This window comes from Trachurus trachurus (genome assembly GCF_905171665.1).
Source record: "Trachurus trachurus genome assembly, chromosome: 1".
Taxonomy (NCBI): Eukaryota; Metazoa; Chordata; class Actinopteri; order Carangiformes; family Carangidae; genus Trachurus; species Trachurus trachurus.
The window spans coordinates 1,145,909-1,159,604 of NC_139891.1; the positions used below are offsets into that span (position 1 = coordinate 1,145,909).

General features: G+C 40.6%; 1 protein-coding gene across 1 annotated transcript in view; it reads right to left on the bottom strand.

Annotated features, from left to right (window-relative positions):
• sorcs3a (sortilin related VPS10 domain containing receptor 3a) overlaps positions 1-13,696 on the bottom strand; it is a gene marked incomplete at both ends in the record, with an annotated part of 303,702 nt that overhangs the window by 68,344 nt on the left and 221,662 nt on the right. The window contains 4 exons of the mRNA XM_083980334.1: positions 1,844-2,023; positions 4,003-4,092; positions 9,349-9,467; positions 11,721-11,785. Coding sequence (XP_083836460.1) covers positions 1,844-2,023; positions 4,003-4,092; positions 9,349-9,467; positions 11,721-11,785 — 454 coding nt within the window. The remainder of the gene's footprint in view (positions 1-1,843; positions 2,024-4,002; positions 4,093-9,348; positions 9,468-11,720; positions 11,786-13,696) is intronic.

Below are 13,696 nucleotides of genomic sequence, written 5' to 3' on the forward strand. Positions count from 1 at the left end.
CTCAGAGTTTCATTATTTTGCTATATTTTCATGATGACTGAGTGATTCTAATGAGGACACCAAAGGCACTCTATAGTGATATTGACTCAGGTAGTGTTAGCCTGCCTCCACCTAAAGTCATCAGAGAAACTCTTCAGCAACTCTAAATGGAAACCGGTGGGCCGATCTTCGTCTCAGAGCTGACAAAACTCTCCAGTAAGGCATCTTGAGCGGTCAAATGCCGCTAACGGGACGAGATCGGTCAAAACGGAGGGTTCAAGCAAAGACGGTTTATTTTGGTTCAAGCTAGCTACATCGAGGGTAGGTTAGCTTCCTATTTCAAAGTAAAAGCACAAATTCTATCGTCATGGTTTTCTGTATGTAAAGGGCAACAGATGTTTTATTTTGTGAAAGGCAGTAGACACAGTCTGAAGGGGGGGGGGTCTCGGTGTGGCTATAGTTGAACGTGAATGCAGCTGGATCCAACTGCCTGCTGTACGACACAAGTTTGATTGAGTCACGTCTTTTTCCAGTCAGTCATCATTGAAACATGATGCTCTGCCAGTGGTGCAGCATGAAAACAAACTTGTGTGAATCTATTATCTGAATATGAGTTATCTGTTAGATCCATGGTGTGAACGTGGGCCGTACAGTACATGCCGAAAAATGAAACAATATATGATTTTCTCACCAGTATGTGTGATAACAGCCTTAAAGTGAATTAATGAGAACAAAAGTTCTCCTGTTGAACGACTTGAAGCATACAAACAATGACTCCATGACTCCTGTTTGTGCTGAGCCATATTTACCATTTTAACAATGTTGTTAAAGCAGAAGTAAGCGATCCGGTCGTTTTGGCTAATGCTGCGTTCCAGGCAGGGTTTTGAAACTGTAAATTACATCTTCAAGTCACGACTTACGACTTTGTAGCGTTCCAGGCAACCCGTAACTCGTGTTTTTCCGACCTGTTTTACCTGTGAAAGTCACTATAGCGGCCACTCGTAACTTCCAACCCGTGAACTCGTACCAGATCGAACTGGTACCACTTCACAGGTCGGAATTACAGGTTACCTTGAACGCACCATAACGTCTTGTCAGCCGATGGAGTTAGCAGCCCCCGCCCTCGTCATGGATCTATTGGTCCTCGTCCCTAAGTCACCACATTCACGCGCATCCCTTGGCTGCACACACAGCCCTTCATGCCGTTCTCTCTCCTCATTGGATAAAACTTGTAGGATACGAGAAAAGTTTTCTCCTCGGCTCAGAGCAGAGCAGAGTGACTGACAGACCCGTGTTTCGGTCCAAACACTCTATGTAAGTGATTGCTGTCGAAAGATAGAACTATTTAAGCATTATATTAACACAAAAATATCACTTACTTCTGCTTTAACTTCATTTAAATTTTGAGAAGTTATTGAAGCTCAGTGGAGCTTAAATACTTAAAAGTTTAATGTTCAACAGTTTTTTTTTTTTTTTTTAAGTAGTGAATTTAGAAGTCCATGAGTTTGTTTGTTTTATGCATTTTATCGTGGTGAATGAATATGGAAAATCATGGAAATTCACTGGTATTGTTATCAACTACTGGAATTCTGGTAGTCAGGTTGACAGGCCAGCAACCTTTAGACAGAATGACGTAAACATCTGCTGATTGACAGGAATATTTATATTTGTATCAGCAGTGGGCATTTAAAATGAAGTAGTCCTTGTTTCAAAGAGGAATATCATGCAGGGCTTCGAGGAAAATTCATCTGTAGTAATGTAATTGTTGGGTCACTTATATTATTATATTATTATTAGCAATGGACAATAAAAATCATCAATTCATCATCATTAGTCAATGAAAACCTTGTCATAGGGTGCTTACCTCATACAGGTCTAGCATCTGGTTCCCTCCAATGCCCCTAGTGGTCTTAACATTTTCCATGGCCAGCGTGAAGAAGATCCCTCTGGTGTCAGACAGGTAGAGGTTGTAGGTGTCGTTCTGGTTCCACTCCTGCACCGCTGCAAACACCTGCTTCTCATCAGTGCTGACGATGTGTAAATCCTATCAGAGAGCAGGGACAGATTAAGAGGAGTTATGACTGGAGGTGGAGAGGTGACGGATTAGAACATGCTGACTGTGGCACTGGTCATGAGATCAATGCTGTAGTGTGAATATAAATGGCTGATAAGATATGATAGCTCACCCAGGAGCTTTCTGTCAGTATGCTACTGTACCGTCACTTAAAGTCTGGAAAAGTAAGTCTTTAAGAAGAGTACTCCAGTTTTACGGGAAAGGTATACTTCTAAATTGTAATGCATTTTTTTTCTACCAATCCAATTAATGTTTCCAATGTGACACCAACAAAATCCAAATGCTCACAAAGATATGGGGATACTGAATTAATTACTGAAATTAAAATGCATTGCTATAGCAATGTTTTCATCCACACCTTTCAATGTGCAATTTTATCAAATTAAAAATGCCTTATGGAAATAATGGACGAAAATACGGTTTGATTTCATGAATATATGAAAAAATTAGTTCTGTCGATCTCATTGGATTTTTTCCTGACCGATAAAAGGCTTATGTGATAAATGCTGATGGAAACACTTCTTTGACAGATAAATGTGAATTGTGATCACGTTTTACATCATTTCCTCTATGTGTTTCTGGCTTTTCAAAGACATGATGGGAGTAAACAAAGAACCTGCCTAGCCTTCATCCTAGCCTTAACTATTTACATGTCATTGCATTTCAATTGATAGGACAGTCGGAAAGACAGACAGGAAATGGGGAGACAGAGAGGGGGAACGACATGCAGCAAAGGGCCGCCGGGGGAATCGAACCAGGGGTGCCTGCTCAACCTCAGTGAGCTATACCGCCCTAATGCCGCTGTCCTCTGATGACAGCTTGGTATGTCTCAGTTAGCTGGCACAATCAGCACTATTATAACTTGTGCAGTATTTACAATTCATTGGTCAATGTTGGATGTTTGCTATAAAGCTAACTTAACATGGCTGGCATTCGTATGGCTCAGTGGTTTCCAGGCAACGACTCCAGTGGGCCGTCACACTTTTGGCTTGTGCACATTTGGTTTTGCAGTTCATTGTGGAAATGAATGGAAACCCGTTAAAATGCAAGAAATGTATTGAATACAGCAATATGATGGTAGAGCAGAGTGTGACATCATTATATATGGATTTTATTCCATTTAAAGCTCTTGGATGAAAACATTATTCACATTAATATTTTTAGCGATCGTTAGATAATTCGGTAACACTTCAGATTAGGGAACACATATTCACCATTAACTAGGTGCTTATTAATATGCATATAAGTAGCTTACTAGCTCCTTATTAGTAATTATTAAGCATATTAACACCTTATTCTGCATAGCCTTATTCTACCTCTATTACACCATTTTTTTCTTTTTTTTATTGAAAAATAGAGAAAAAATATGACATACAACTCCTTAACATAATTTGTTGAAAAAGAGTAAATAAATAAAAATTACAAATTACACACAAGACAAACAAACAAAGCAAAAAACAAACAAACAAACCTCTATTACACCATGAATTAAGATTTTTCCTGACATTAACTCCTAATTATGGCTTACTCATTGTACATTAATGCTATACTAATTGAGAGTGATAAAGGACAAATTACTGTTTTTGTGCTACTGCCCCTGTACAAGACCCCATTAACCCACCGGTTATTCACATCATTATTCAGAAACAACAATGCATTAATTTACAATAATAAGCGATAATTAGGAGTTAATATCAGGAAAAATCTTAATTCATGGTGTAATAGAGGTAGAATGTAGGTGTTAATACGTGCTTAATAATTACTACTTATATGCATATTAATAAGCACCTTGTTAATGGTGAATATGTGTTCCCTAATCTAAAGTGTTACTGATAATTCGACTGACAAGAGGATGGAAACATAGTGTATGAGTCTTAGAAAAAATACAGTTATAACAGAGTGATAACAGAGTGGCAGGTGAAAACCCTTGCCTTAAAACTGACACTTACCTTGGGCAGGGAATATTTGGGCAGTTTGATTTGTATGAATGACTCTCTCTTGTAGGACACGTAATAAGTGGCTCGACCTGACGTGGGAACCTACACACATAAAACAAAGTCTGGTTAATTGCATGTTAGATACTCTTCTCTCTACTATCTGGGGCTTTGATTTAATTTGAGCTTTTTTTTTTTTCTTTTGGCATCATCTGATTTCCACAGTGTCTCTTGGTACTGCTGCTGTGATGGAGCGAATACAGAGGACACCTTGTACCAAGACCTCATGTCCAACCTCATCACTGACACCATATTGTATTTGATCTAATCAATTAAGATCGTGGGTGTCGACACGCACGTCAATCTCTCTTTCTCTCTGCGGTTTTCCAGGCGCTGCTGGTTACACACAGGGAATTTCTTTTTCTTTGTTCGACTTGGCCATTTATAGCAATGTCCTGGCTTGCATTCAGAGGACGCCGCCTTCCCCAGGTGTCAGTGCACTCGGTGGTTTCAAAGTGGACTTTGGTAAATATCTCGTAGAACAATCAATAGTCTCATTATTCTTTGTCAAGAGAAATCTTTAAGTTGCCTACCCAAGCTTCATCTGCTGTCTAGGAAAAAAGGAGTCGTCCTTAATGATCTAAACCCTTTGCAAACACTCCAAGCTGTTACTTGTTAGCTTATGCAGCAAGAAAACACAGCCATGGTGGGTGTTGGAGAATTGTCATTAGCCTCAAGGCAGTGAAAGCTGAGCACTTGATACACACACACAGACATACACACATGCATAGAGACACACAGAGCAAAGTGAGATTGCAGAACCCAAACCCACTTTCCCCTCCTATCAATAACAAAATGAAATTCATTGTAGGAAAAACCTTCAAATCCAACTCGGAGCTCTTTGCTGAAGAGGAGTGAGTCAGTATTAATGTTGTATGACAGGACTGATTCTTTTACTCATCTTGTAAGTGCCTCAAATGGGTCAGAAGAGAGAAAACAAGCTCTGAGCGGAAACATAACGGCCTAGTAGTGAGCACCGCAGAACAGTCCCACATGCAATCCAGTAAAGGAGCAGGAGATCGATGGCGGGGTAACCAGAGGCGGTTTGAACTTTAAGAGGAATTGGTATGATTGATTTTCCTTTTTCCCATCCCTTTCAGGATCTTTCATCTGCGACACGTACGTGTTAAAATGTGCGGGTCCTCAAATTGAAGGGGGAGGTTTAGGTTGAGTGCTTGTGAAAGACTTCAGAGAGGTCAAACAGGATTTAAGGATCTTTGGAGAACAACTCTATTTTTTCTCTTTGTTTAATGTGCTGAGGGGTTCTGGAAGAGGGGCCTGCTGGCCGTAGGCGGCTCAGGTAAGTAGGTTTCTGAAAAATCAAGTGTTCTGGTGAATAGTGCCATTGAACAACTGGAGGAGCACCGTTACAACAGCTACACCAATAGTAGAATATTTCAGTAACACTTTATTTGACGCCTATCTCTATAACGAGTTATAATGCAATTATAGCACTGTATAACTATAGTTATAAGCACTCACAAATTATCATAATGTTTTATAACAATAATCATAACATAATAAATCATTTTATCATGACTTATAAGGTCAGGTATTATAACATGTTATAATTGTTAGTAACTCGCTGACAATGCCCACATCGATAATGCATTATAAATATAGTTTAATATAATTTATATATATATATAATTTATAATGCTCTATAATGTGTTATGCTTATTGTTATAAAGCCTTACAATAATTTATGAGTGTTTATAATGATAGTTATACACGTTTATAAACCAATTCTAACACATTATAACTATATTTATAATGCATTATCGATGTGGCATGGTCAGCGAGTTACTAACAGTTATAACTTATAATACCTGACCTTATAAGTCATGATAAAATGCTTTATGGTGTGTTATGATTATTGTTATAAAGCATTATGATCATTTATGAGTGTTTATAACTATAGTTATAAAGTGCTATAACTGCATTATAACTCATTATAAGTATATATAGTTATATATAGTATATATAGTTGAGTGACTCATGGTGCGTTCAAGACAACTCGGAAGTCGGAAAACAACGAGCTCCGAGTTGTAAAAAATGAATTGAACAGCGTAGAACTCGGAAATTACAGGTCGGACAATTGGGTATCATTTCAGAGGTCCGACTTTCCGACTTGACGTCACAACAACATGAAAACATGGCGGCCCTCGTCTTAAACGGTTACAATTTGAAAATTTGAACTTATTTGTTGAGGTTTTAATGCATATTTTTTGTGTATTATTGCAGTATATGAAATATGTTTATATTAAGCTGTGATTGTTGTATTGTGTGAAATTGTGGTCCTCGTATGTAATGGAAATAACGTTTAACGGTTATCAAGGCTATAACATTATATGTGCAATTGTGCATTTGTGCACTCATCTGCGGCATCTCCTCTCCTCTTCATTTGCCTCTAAAATAAACACAATTTGCTGCTGCATATATTTTTTGTATTCAGCGTAAGCCACAATATGCCAAACTTCCTTCGGGTATCCATGTTTTTTTCTCTTCCGAGTTCCTGCAGCGTGAACGCACTGATGTCCGAAGTCGGAAATTTACGAGTTGAGAATTCCGACCTCCGAGTTGTTGTGAACGCAGCATCAGGTACAGAATGTTAGCGCAGTGTGAATGATGTGTCTGACTGTGTGATCCTTGGTGCACTATGGAGAGGTGAGGGGTTCAGGGTGTGTGGGATTTTATAAATGATGGTTTCTAGCATGTTGTAATAGTGTCAGGCAAGGGTTTTGGAGGTCATCTACTCTCATCATCTACTTTATGGAGCAAGATTTTTTTTCGGAACTTGTGCCAGAGCCTGGCCTTAAAGACACACTTTCAAGAAGGGAGAAAAAACAAAGAGACACACACTTTTCCCATCTAAACACAGGTGCTGGAAGAAGTAAAACTGTTATTGTGGATTAGCCTCATGATTATTCTAACTTTTCCTGCTGACCTTTCAGTGTAACAAAGCTAATTAGCACAATGTCGAAGTAGATTATCTTCATTCTGTCCCTAAACTGCATCGGAGTTACTTAGAATTCAGGACATTACAATTTTAGATTTTTTCTGTCACAGAAATCACGATTAATATGACACACTATGCAGTGGCTAGGAATCAGGATGAATATTAAAACTACAAATACTTGTGGGTGATGCGAGACGCTTTCATGCTGAGCAAAGCCTTTGACAAATAAATGTCCAAATCTGAGCTCTGAGTAACTCTGCTTCTTTTTAGCTTCTTTACTTTTCTTTTCTTATTTATATGTTTTATCCAATGCTATCGCAAGTTACACACATCAACCTGCATACAAAACCACATGCTGCTTCTGCAGAAAGAACTGGACTCACTATGGCTGATTAAGCCAGCAATTTAAAGGAGAAGTGCTGTTTTTTTTTACAACCTGGACCTTATTTCTGGCATAAAATATGGTTTATACGGTTGATAATATGGTTTACTCCCCCATATAACTTTGGTGTCATCAGGAGTACTTTGGATGATATTTAGATCCATTTGAGAGCCACGCACAGTATATCCATATAGTGGGAATGATCAGGGCACCGGAATCTGCCACGAAACTTGTTCATTTCACCAATATTTTGTTATGATTCAATAATGCTTTTCCACAACAACAACACCACCAGTTACCATCTATTCGCAGATGTGCAGTGGTTTGTTGTTTTCTGGCCAGATGTTCCTCTCTCTGCCTCCACATCCTCCTTTCAAAGAGCTCCAGACTCTGGCTCAAAACGGTGAGGACGTCCATCATATTCAAAGGAGCAAATTCCAGGTAAACAAGCCAACCGTTGCACAAAAAAAACGACCTTTAATTGCATTTTTAAAGGAATAATATGTAGGAATTTCCCCCCATCTAGCGGTGCGGTTGCATATCTGAACGTATTCTTGATGTTGCATTCACGGGAAATCGGGCAGACGTCAGACAGACAACAGACGCTGCATGTAACAGGATAAACAAGCGTCAATGTAAACAAGTGGTCCACCAGCACCAGGGAAAACAATACAGGCGTGACAATATGTTGTCATGGTGATGTCATATTGTTTATCTGACCCATGTTTTACCGTCTTTCTCTCGTTGAGTAAAATGACATCCGGTTGGTTTGCCGACGGCCGTCTGCCTGACTGCACCTGAATGCAACATCAGTGCCTCCGTCCTTCCTCACACTACACAGTGGTGACAGTTTTAACAGGCCGAGCCCACAGCTCCGCTGAGTTTCCGTGGTTACCTACGGTCACGCTGCCACTCAACGTAAAAAATGGCGATGCAACATGACCGCCTCGGTTCGGTGCATCGCCCACGACTTGTAACAACTCATTCTAAGTTACAAGAAAGCTTTCATTTGTATGCGGGTGTGATTCCACTTCAGTGAAATACGTATTATTTGATTTTTGCTAATAAAAAGCCAAATAAGTTACACACTGGGGCTTTAACAATTATATAAAGAATAATACTGTCTAGCCAGGGGCATTATAGTTATAAAAATGATTTACACAAAGAGGCAGAGTGAATGAGCCGTGCTCAATCTACAGACGAGATGACAATAACAGGAAACTCAAAGGGGAATAGCACTAACATGTTGGTGAAATTAACAAGTTTCGTGGCAGATAATGTGTTATTCAGAGGCTGCATTTTGGTGCCCTGATCACTCCTACTATAAGGATATACGCAGCTCTCTGATGGATCTAAACATTGTCTGAAGGACTCCTACTGACACCAACGTTATATGGGCGAGTAAACCACCATATTTTATGCCAGAAATAAGGTCCAGGTTGTTAAAGACGGCACTTCTCCTTTAACATTTGGCATGTGTTTATACTCTTGGAGGGATCTGGAGAACCTGGAGAGAACCCACACAGGCACAGGGAGAACCACTGTTACCGCTCAAAGAAAGAGAGACCAGCAGGGCTAAAGTTTTCAACCAACCCGACTAGACACACGGGTTCAGGGCTAGAAATATCTACAAATGACTTGTTGGGTTTTCATTCTCAGGCTCATTGAGAACTCTACGGCGGAGCAAAGAGCTGGTTCAGTTCAGAGATGCTTTTCTGAAGTAAAACAAAAGTTAACATGTTCTATATATATATATATATATATATAGAGTGTAGTCCTAATTAAAATCCACAAATTTCACATAAAGTTACCAATTGAGCAGTGATACCTCAACAGGCACTGAATGAAGCTCTGCTCTGCCAGTATCTACAGCATAGCCAGAGGGGCTGAGTGTTCAAGTCAAGTCAAGTTTAACTTTATTATCCTCAAAGAGGAAATTTATATGGTCATTGGAGCCTACCTGTATGAATATGTAGTCATCTTGAACTATCAAAGAGCTGATGTCGATGTATCCTGGAAATGGGTAGTTCCTGTTAGCCTCCGTGCACATCTGGGCTCTGCATGTGACGTACTGCACATCTGTCAAATGGGAAACATACAGAATGCACAAGAAATTCACATTACTAATATTATTATGCTCCTCGTGCTGCATGTTCACACGCTGTATATAAGGCTGCACCAAAACTTTGTCTGTAACAAGTGATAAAATGAATGCAAACTCAGCTGGGAACTGCTTTTGACTGAATTACATCAAATAATATTCATGTCTTACTATGGTGGCTTCCAGAAGTTTTTGCACACTGAGTTGCATTGTAAAATTTTACATTTTCAATGTACAAAAATGTCCCATATTTGCATATCACTCTAGATTCAACTGTGTCTTTGCAGCTTGTGTCCTGAACCTTGGATCATAATGTAGGCTAACCACATCTTGTTATCTTGTGAATGTATTCAGAGAATAAAATAAAGCTTGACTTGATTTGAGTCTCTCCACAGATGTGGCCTTTAAAGGGATAGTTCACCCAAAATTGAAATTTCACTCATTATCTACTCACCCTCATGTGGACTAAGGGCTGGAAGAAGTTTCAGAGTCCTCCGTGGCTTCTCTGAGTTACAGGGGGTCTCGGCATAGCAGTGCATGTCCATATAATGGTTGCAAATGGATACCAACTGTCTTCGTAACAAAAAGACACACCAAAAAACATCCAAATACCTCCATGCTGCTCGTATGTAATGTCCGTCTTGTATTGAAGCCCCAAAATGCGAAATTGTCCCGAAAAATTGGGACGAACCAGGGTCTGTCAACAAAACAAGCTTGAAATATAGACTTATTTAATTTTTTAGGGACAGTTGGTATCCATTTGCAACCGTTATATGGACATGCACTGCTACGCCGAGACCCTCTGTAACTCAGAGAAGCCACGGATAACTCTGAAACTTCTCCTAGCCCTTAGTCGAAATTTCAATTTTGGGTGAACTATCCCTTTAATTGTGGGCTTTCACTGGTCCACTTGAGGACAGAGACTCCCAAAGCCACCCCAGCAGGTCATTGTTGTGCTGAAAGCTGAACCTGAGCTCCTGTCTCAGGTTGCACTCTGGGACAGGACTTCTTCGAGGCATTCTGACCGCGGTCTACCTGGTATCAGGATGCTGGCGCCACCAAGCTTCACTGTAGGGATGGTATTAGACAGGTGATGAGCAGTGCCTGGTGTTCACCAGACAAATTGCCTGGAGTTCTGCCCAAAGCCTTCAATTTCTGTCTCGACTGACCAAAGACTCTTTTTTTCTCATGCACTCAGAGTCCTTTAAATGCCATTTGGCTGCTGTGAACAGGTTGTCACAGGCTTTTTACTCAAACTGTCTTTCATCTAGTCACTCTACCATAAAGGCCTGATTGATGGAGTGGTGCTGAAGTGGCTGTCCTTCTGGCAAATTCTCCCGTCTCTGCAGAGGACCTCTGTTAGCATGGCTGTTGTGGGATCTTGGTCAAGGCCGTTCTTGCCCAGTTACTCAGTTTGGCCAGACAGCAAAGTGCAATGTCCTGGTGATTCCAAACGTCTTCTGCCTCACAATTATGGAGACGTCTCAAGGTAAGACATTGAACGTTTTGGCCATAATATGCCGTTCCCCCATTTTATATCACCTCGCCTTGAACTGCCTGGCTTTTATAATGCAGTGTCTATATCCAATCAATTAATATTGTCCAGATGGAGCAGGATAATCAAAGCAAAGAAGGTAATTCGGAGTCAAAACAAAGAGTTGGAATGTAATGATCATTAGAGAAAACTGACTGTATACAATTCAATTTCTATCCATTTAACATCTACAACACAAAGTGTGCATAAACTGAAGTGGCCTGAATACTTTCTGAAGCCATTTTATGCAAGGTTATATTCAATCTATTTTGACTAATTTTCTATTTGAAGCTGCTAATTTGTGTTTATTGTGTTGATACGACAAACAAGCATATCTGTGGTCATATGAAACAAGCAATGCTTAGGTACTCAGGAACACAACTCTGAAATCACAGGCACAGTTTCATCTATGTCACTTTGCTGGCTGTTGAGAGTAATGGAAGAGAGGACAGGCCATACTGACCAAGACTCGTGTGTAGCAGCTTTATAGGTGGAGCAAGTCAGTGCTGTTACCCTGGAGACACATTCTGTACTCCAGGAAGCCATTCCCAAAGAAACCTGTTCATTACTCCTCATGGAGGTGTGTGTGTGTGTGTGTGTGTGTGTGTGTGTGTGTGTGTGTGTGTGTGTGTGTGTGTGTGTGTGTGTGTGTGTGTGTGTGTGTGTGTGTGTGTGTGTGAGAGAGACGGAAACTCACTTCCATCTGGTGTGTGAGCCTCCATGTGGATCAGATCTGGCTCCTTGTCAAGGCCCGAGACAGACCTTGGAGAGAACGACACCCATGGAAGAATTTGTAAAGATAATGAAAATGACTGGAAAGGTAAAGGTGCAAAGAAAGAGTGGAAGAGGGAAAGGGGAGAAAGATCGGGTAGACACATTCTGCTACAGTTATTCATTATACAGTATCTTTTACTTATCCACCTTTTTCCGAACGTCAAAAACGTAAGCCGGTTTTGCTCTTCCGGTGGAATTTTATGTTTACGTTTCCATGGTTTCGGTAGTTGTGGTAAATGCATGGATTTTTTTTTTTCAATGGAAATCTGTAAAACGCATGGATCATCACAACAGGTTTTAACAAAATATATCACACAAATTGACATCCGTATTAAAAGATCCATGCGTTTACCACAACTATAACAACTATAACGACTGAAAACCATGGAAACGTAAACGTACATTTCCACCGGAAATGCAAAACCGGCTTCTGGTTTTGACCATATGATGACGTTTGGAAACTTGTGGATTAAAGAGAACACAGGACGGTTTTATCTACCTTCCAAATGCCATATTTTACCCAGTGAATCCACTGCAACTCAAGGCTGGAAATGTGACAGATAATCTAAGTGGGTGGTGCAGGGTCACCAGTACACATATTAGTACGTCCCTCAGTAAAATCTTGCTTTCTTGCTCATTTCACTGCTGGTGGATTATAGCAGATAGATGCAGCTTTTTCCATTGTGGGGATATTTCATATCCCTTGGTGGCTGATGAAGCCACTGGCTAAATGCTGCCAACTGGAAGTCTGCCTAGCCGTTGCTAGAAGCCCCATTCAGTGTTTAAGATGCCCTTGAAGGGGCTTCAGTGGGGTAAGGCTAGAGCCAGCAATGGATTGTGCACATTATTTAGGATTACACATTATTTATGATCATACCACAATGGTATGGAAAGCTGCTCCAGATTTATGCAAGTTGCGGTGGATTGGGCCAGTGGCGAACTCGAGCGCACCCCCGTCACCTCAGAGAGGAGGAGAGGAGCAATGAGCTGGAATAGATCCAGGCCTAAGTTTGTGATGAGTGTGCACTTTCAGATTGTGGGTACACTGCAGGGGAGTGTGAGCAGTAGATGTGACTGGATAAGGAGCGACAGGGACATCCTGGATCCATTATTAGTCATCCTTCCTCATACTGTATGTACACTTTTGTTTCTGCGTGCAACTTCAGAAGTTCACCTCCCTCTCCCTCTGCTACTGATGTCAAAATAATAATCTAAAATTAAAGGGATATACCAACATTTTTTTTTTCCGTGTCTTGCCTCACTCCCGAGTCCATGACCAGCAGATAGACACCATCCTTTTGACTGTGCGTGCAGTAACAAGGGAGATGCGGGCAGAGCTGGCGCACCGCTGATTAGCTTAGCTCAAACACTGGAAGTGCATAGGTAGTGTTAGCCTGCCTCCACCTAAAGTCATCAGAGAAACTCTTCAGCAACTCTAAACGGAAACCGGCGGGCCGATCTTCGTCTCAGAGCTGACAAAACTCTCCAGAAAGGCATCTTGAGCGGTCAAATGCTGGTAACGGGACGAGATCGGTCAAAACGGAGGGTTCAAGCAAAGGCGGTTTATTTTGGTTAAAGGGATAGTTCAACATATTGGCAAATTGGCCCATTGCCATAATCGCTATAGTCATAGCAGTAGGTTTGTTACCTTTAATTGTCGGTGTAAGCTATTTTTAGAACGGTGGAGCGGAGCGGCAAGCTGCTCAGAGCTACGCTATGGAGGCTAAAGGAATTTATTGGTGTCCCTCATCAAACTCATCAAATACAAAATACAAAAACTCCAAAACGTTTTCGTGGACAAGTTGTGACCTGCACATTCACCACACTATGAGTTAATAACGGAACGTTATGAAACGGAGCCATTTTCGAGGTAAATGCAGAGACTGCTTGCTGAAAAAC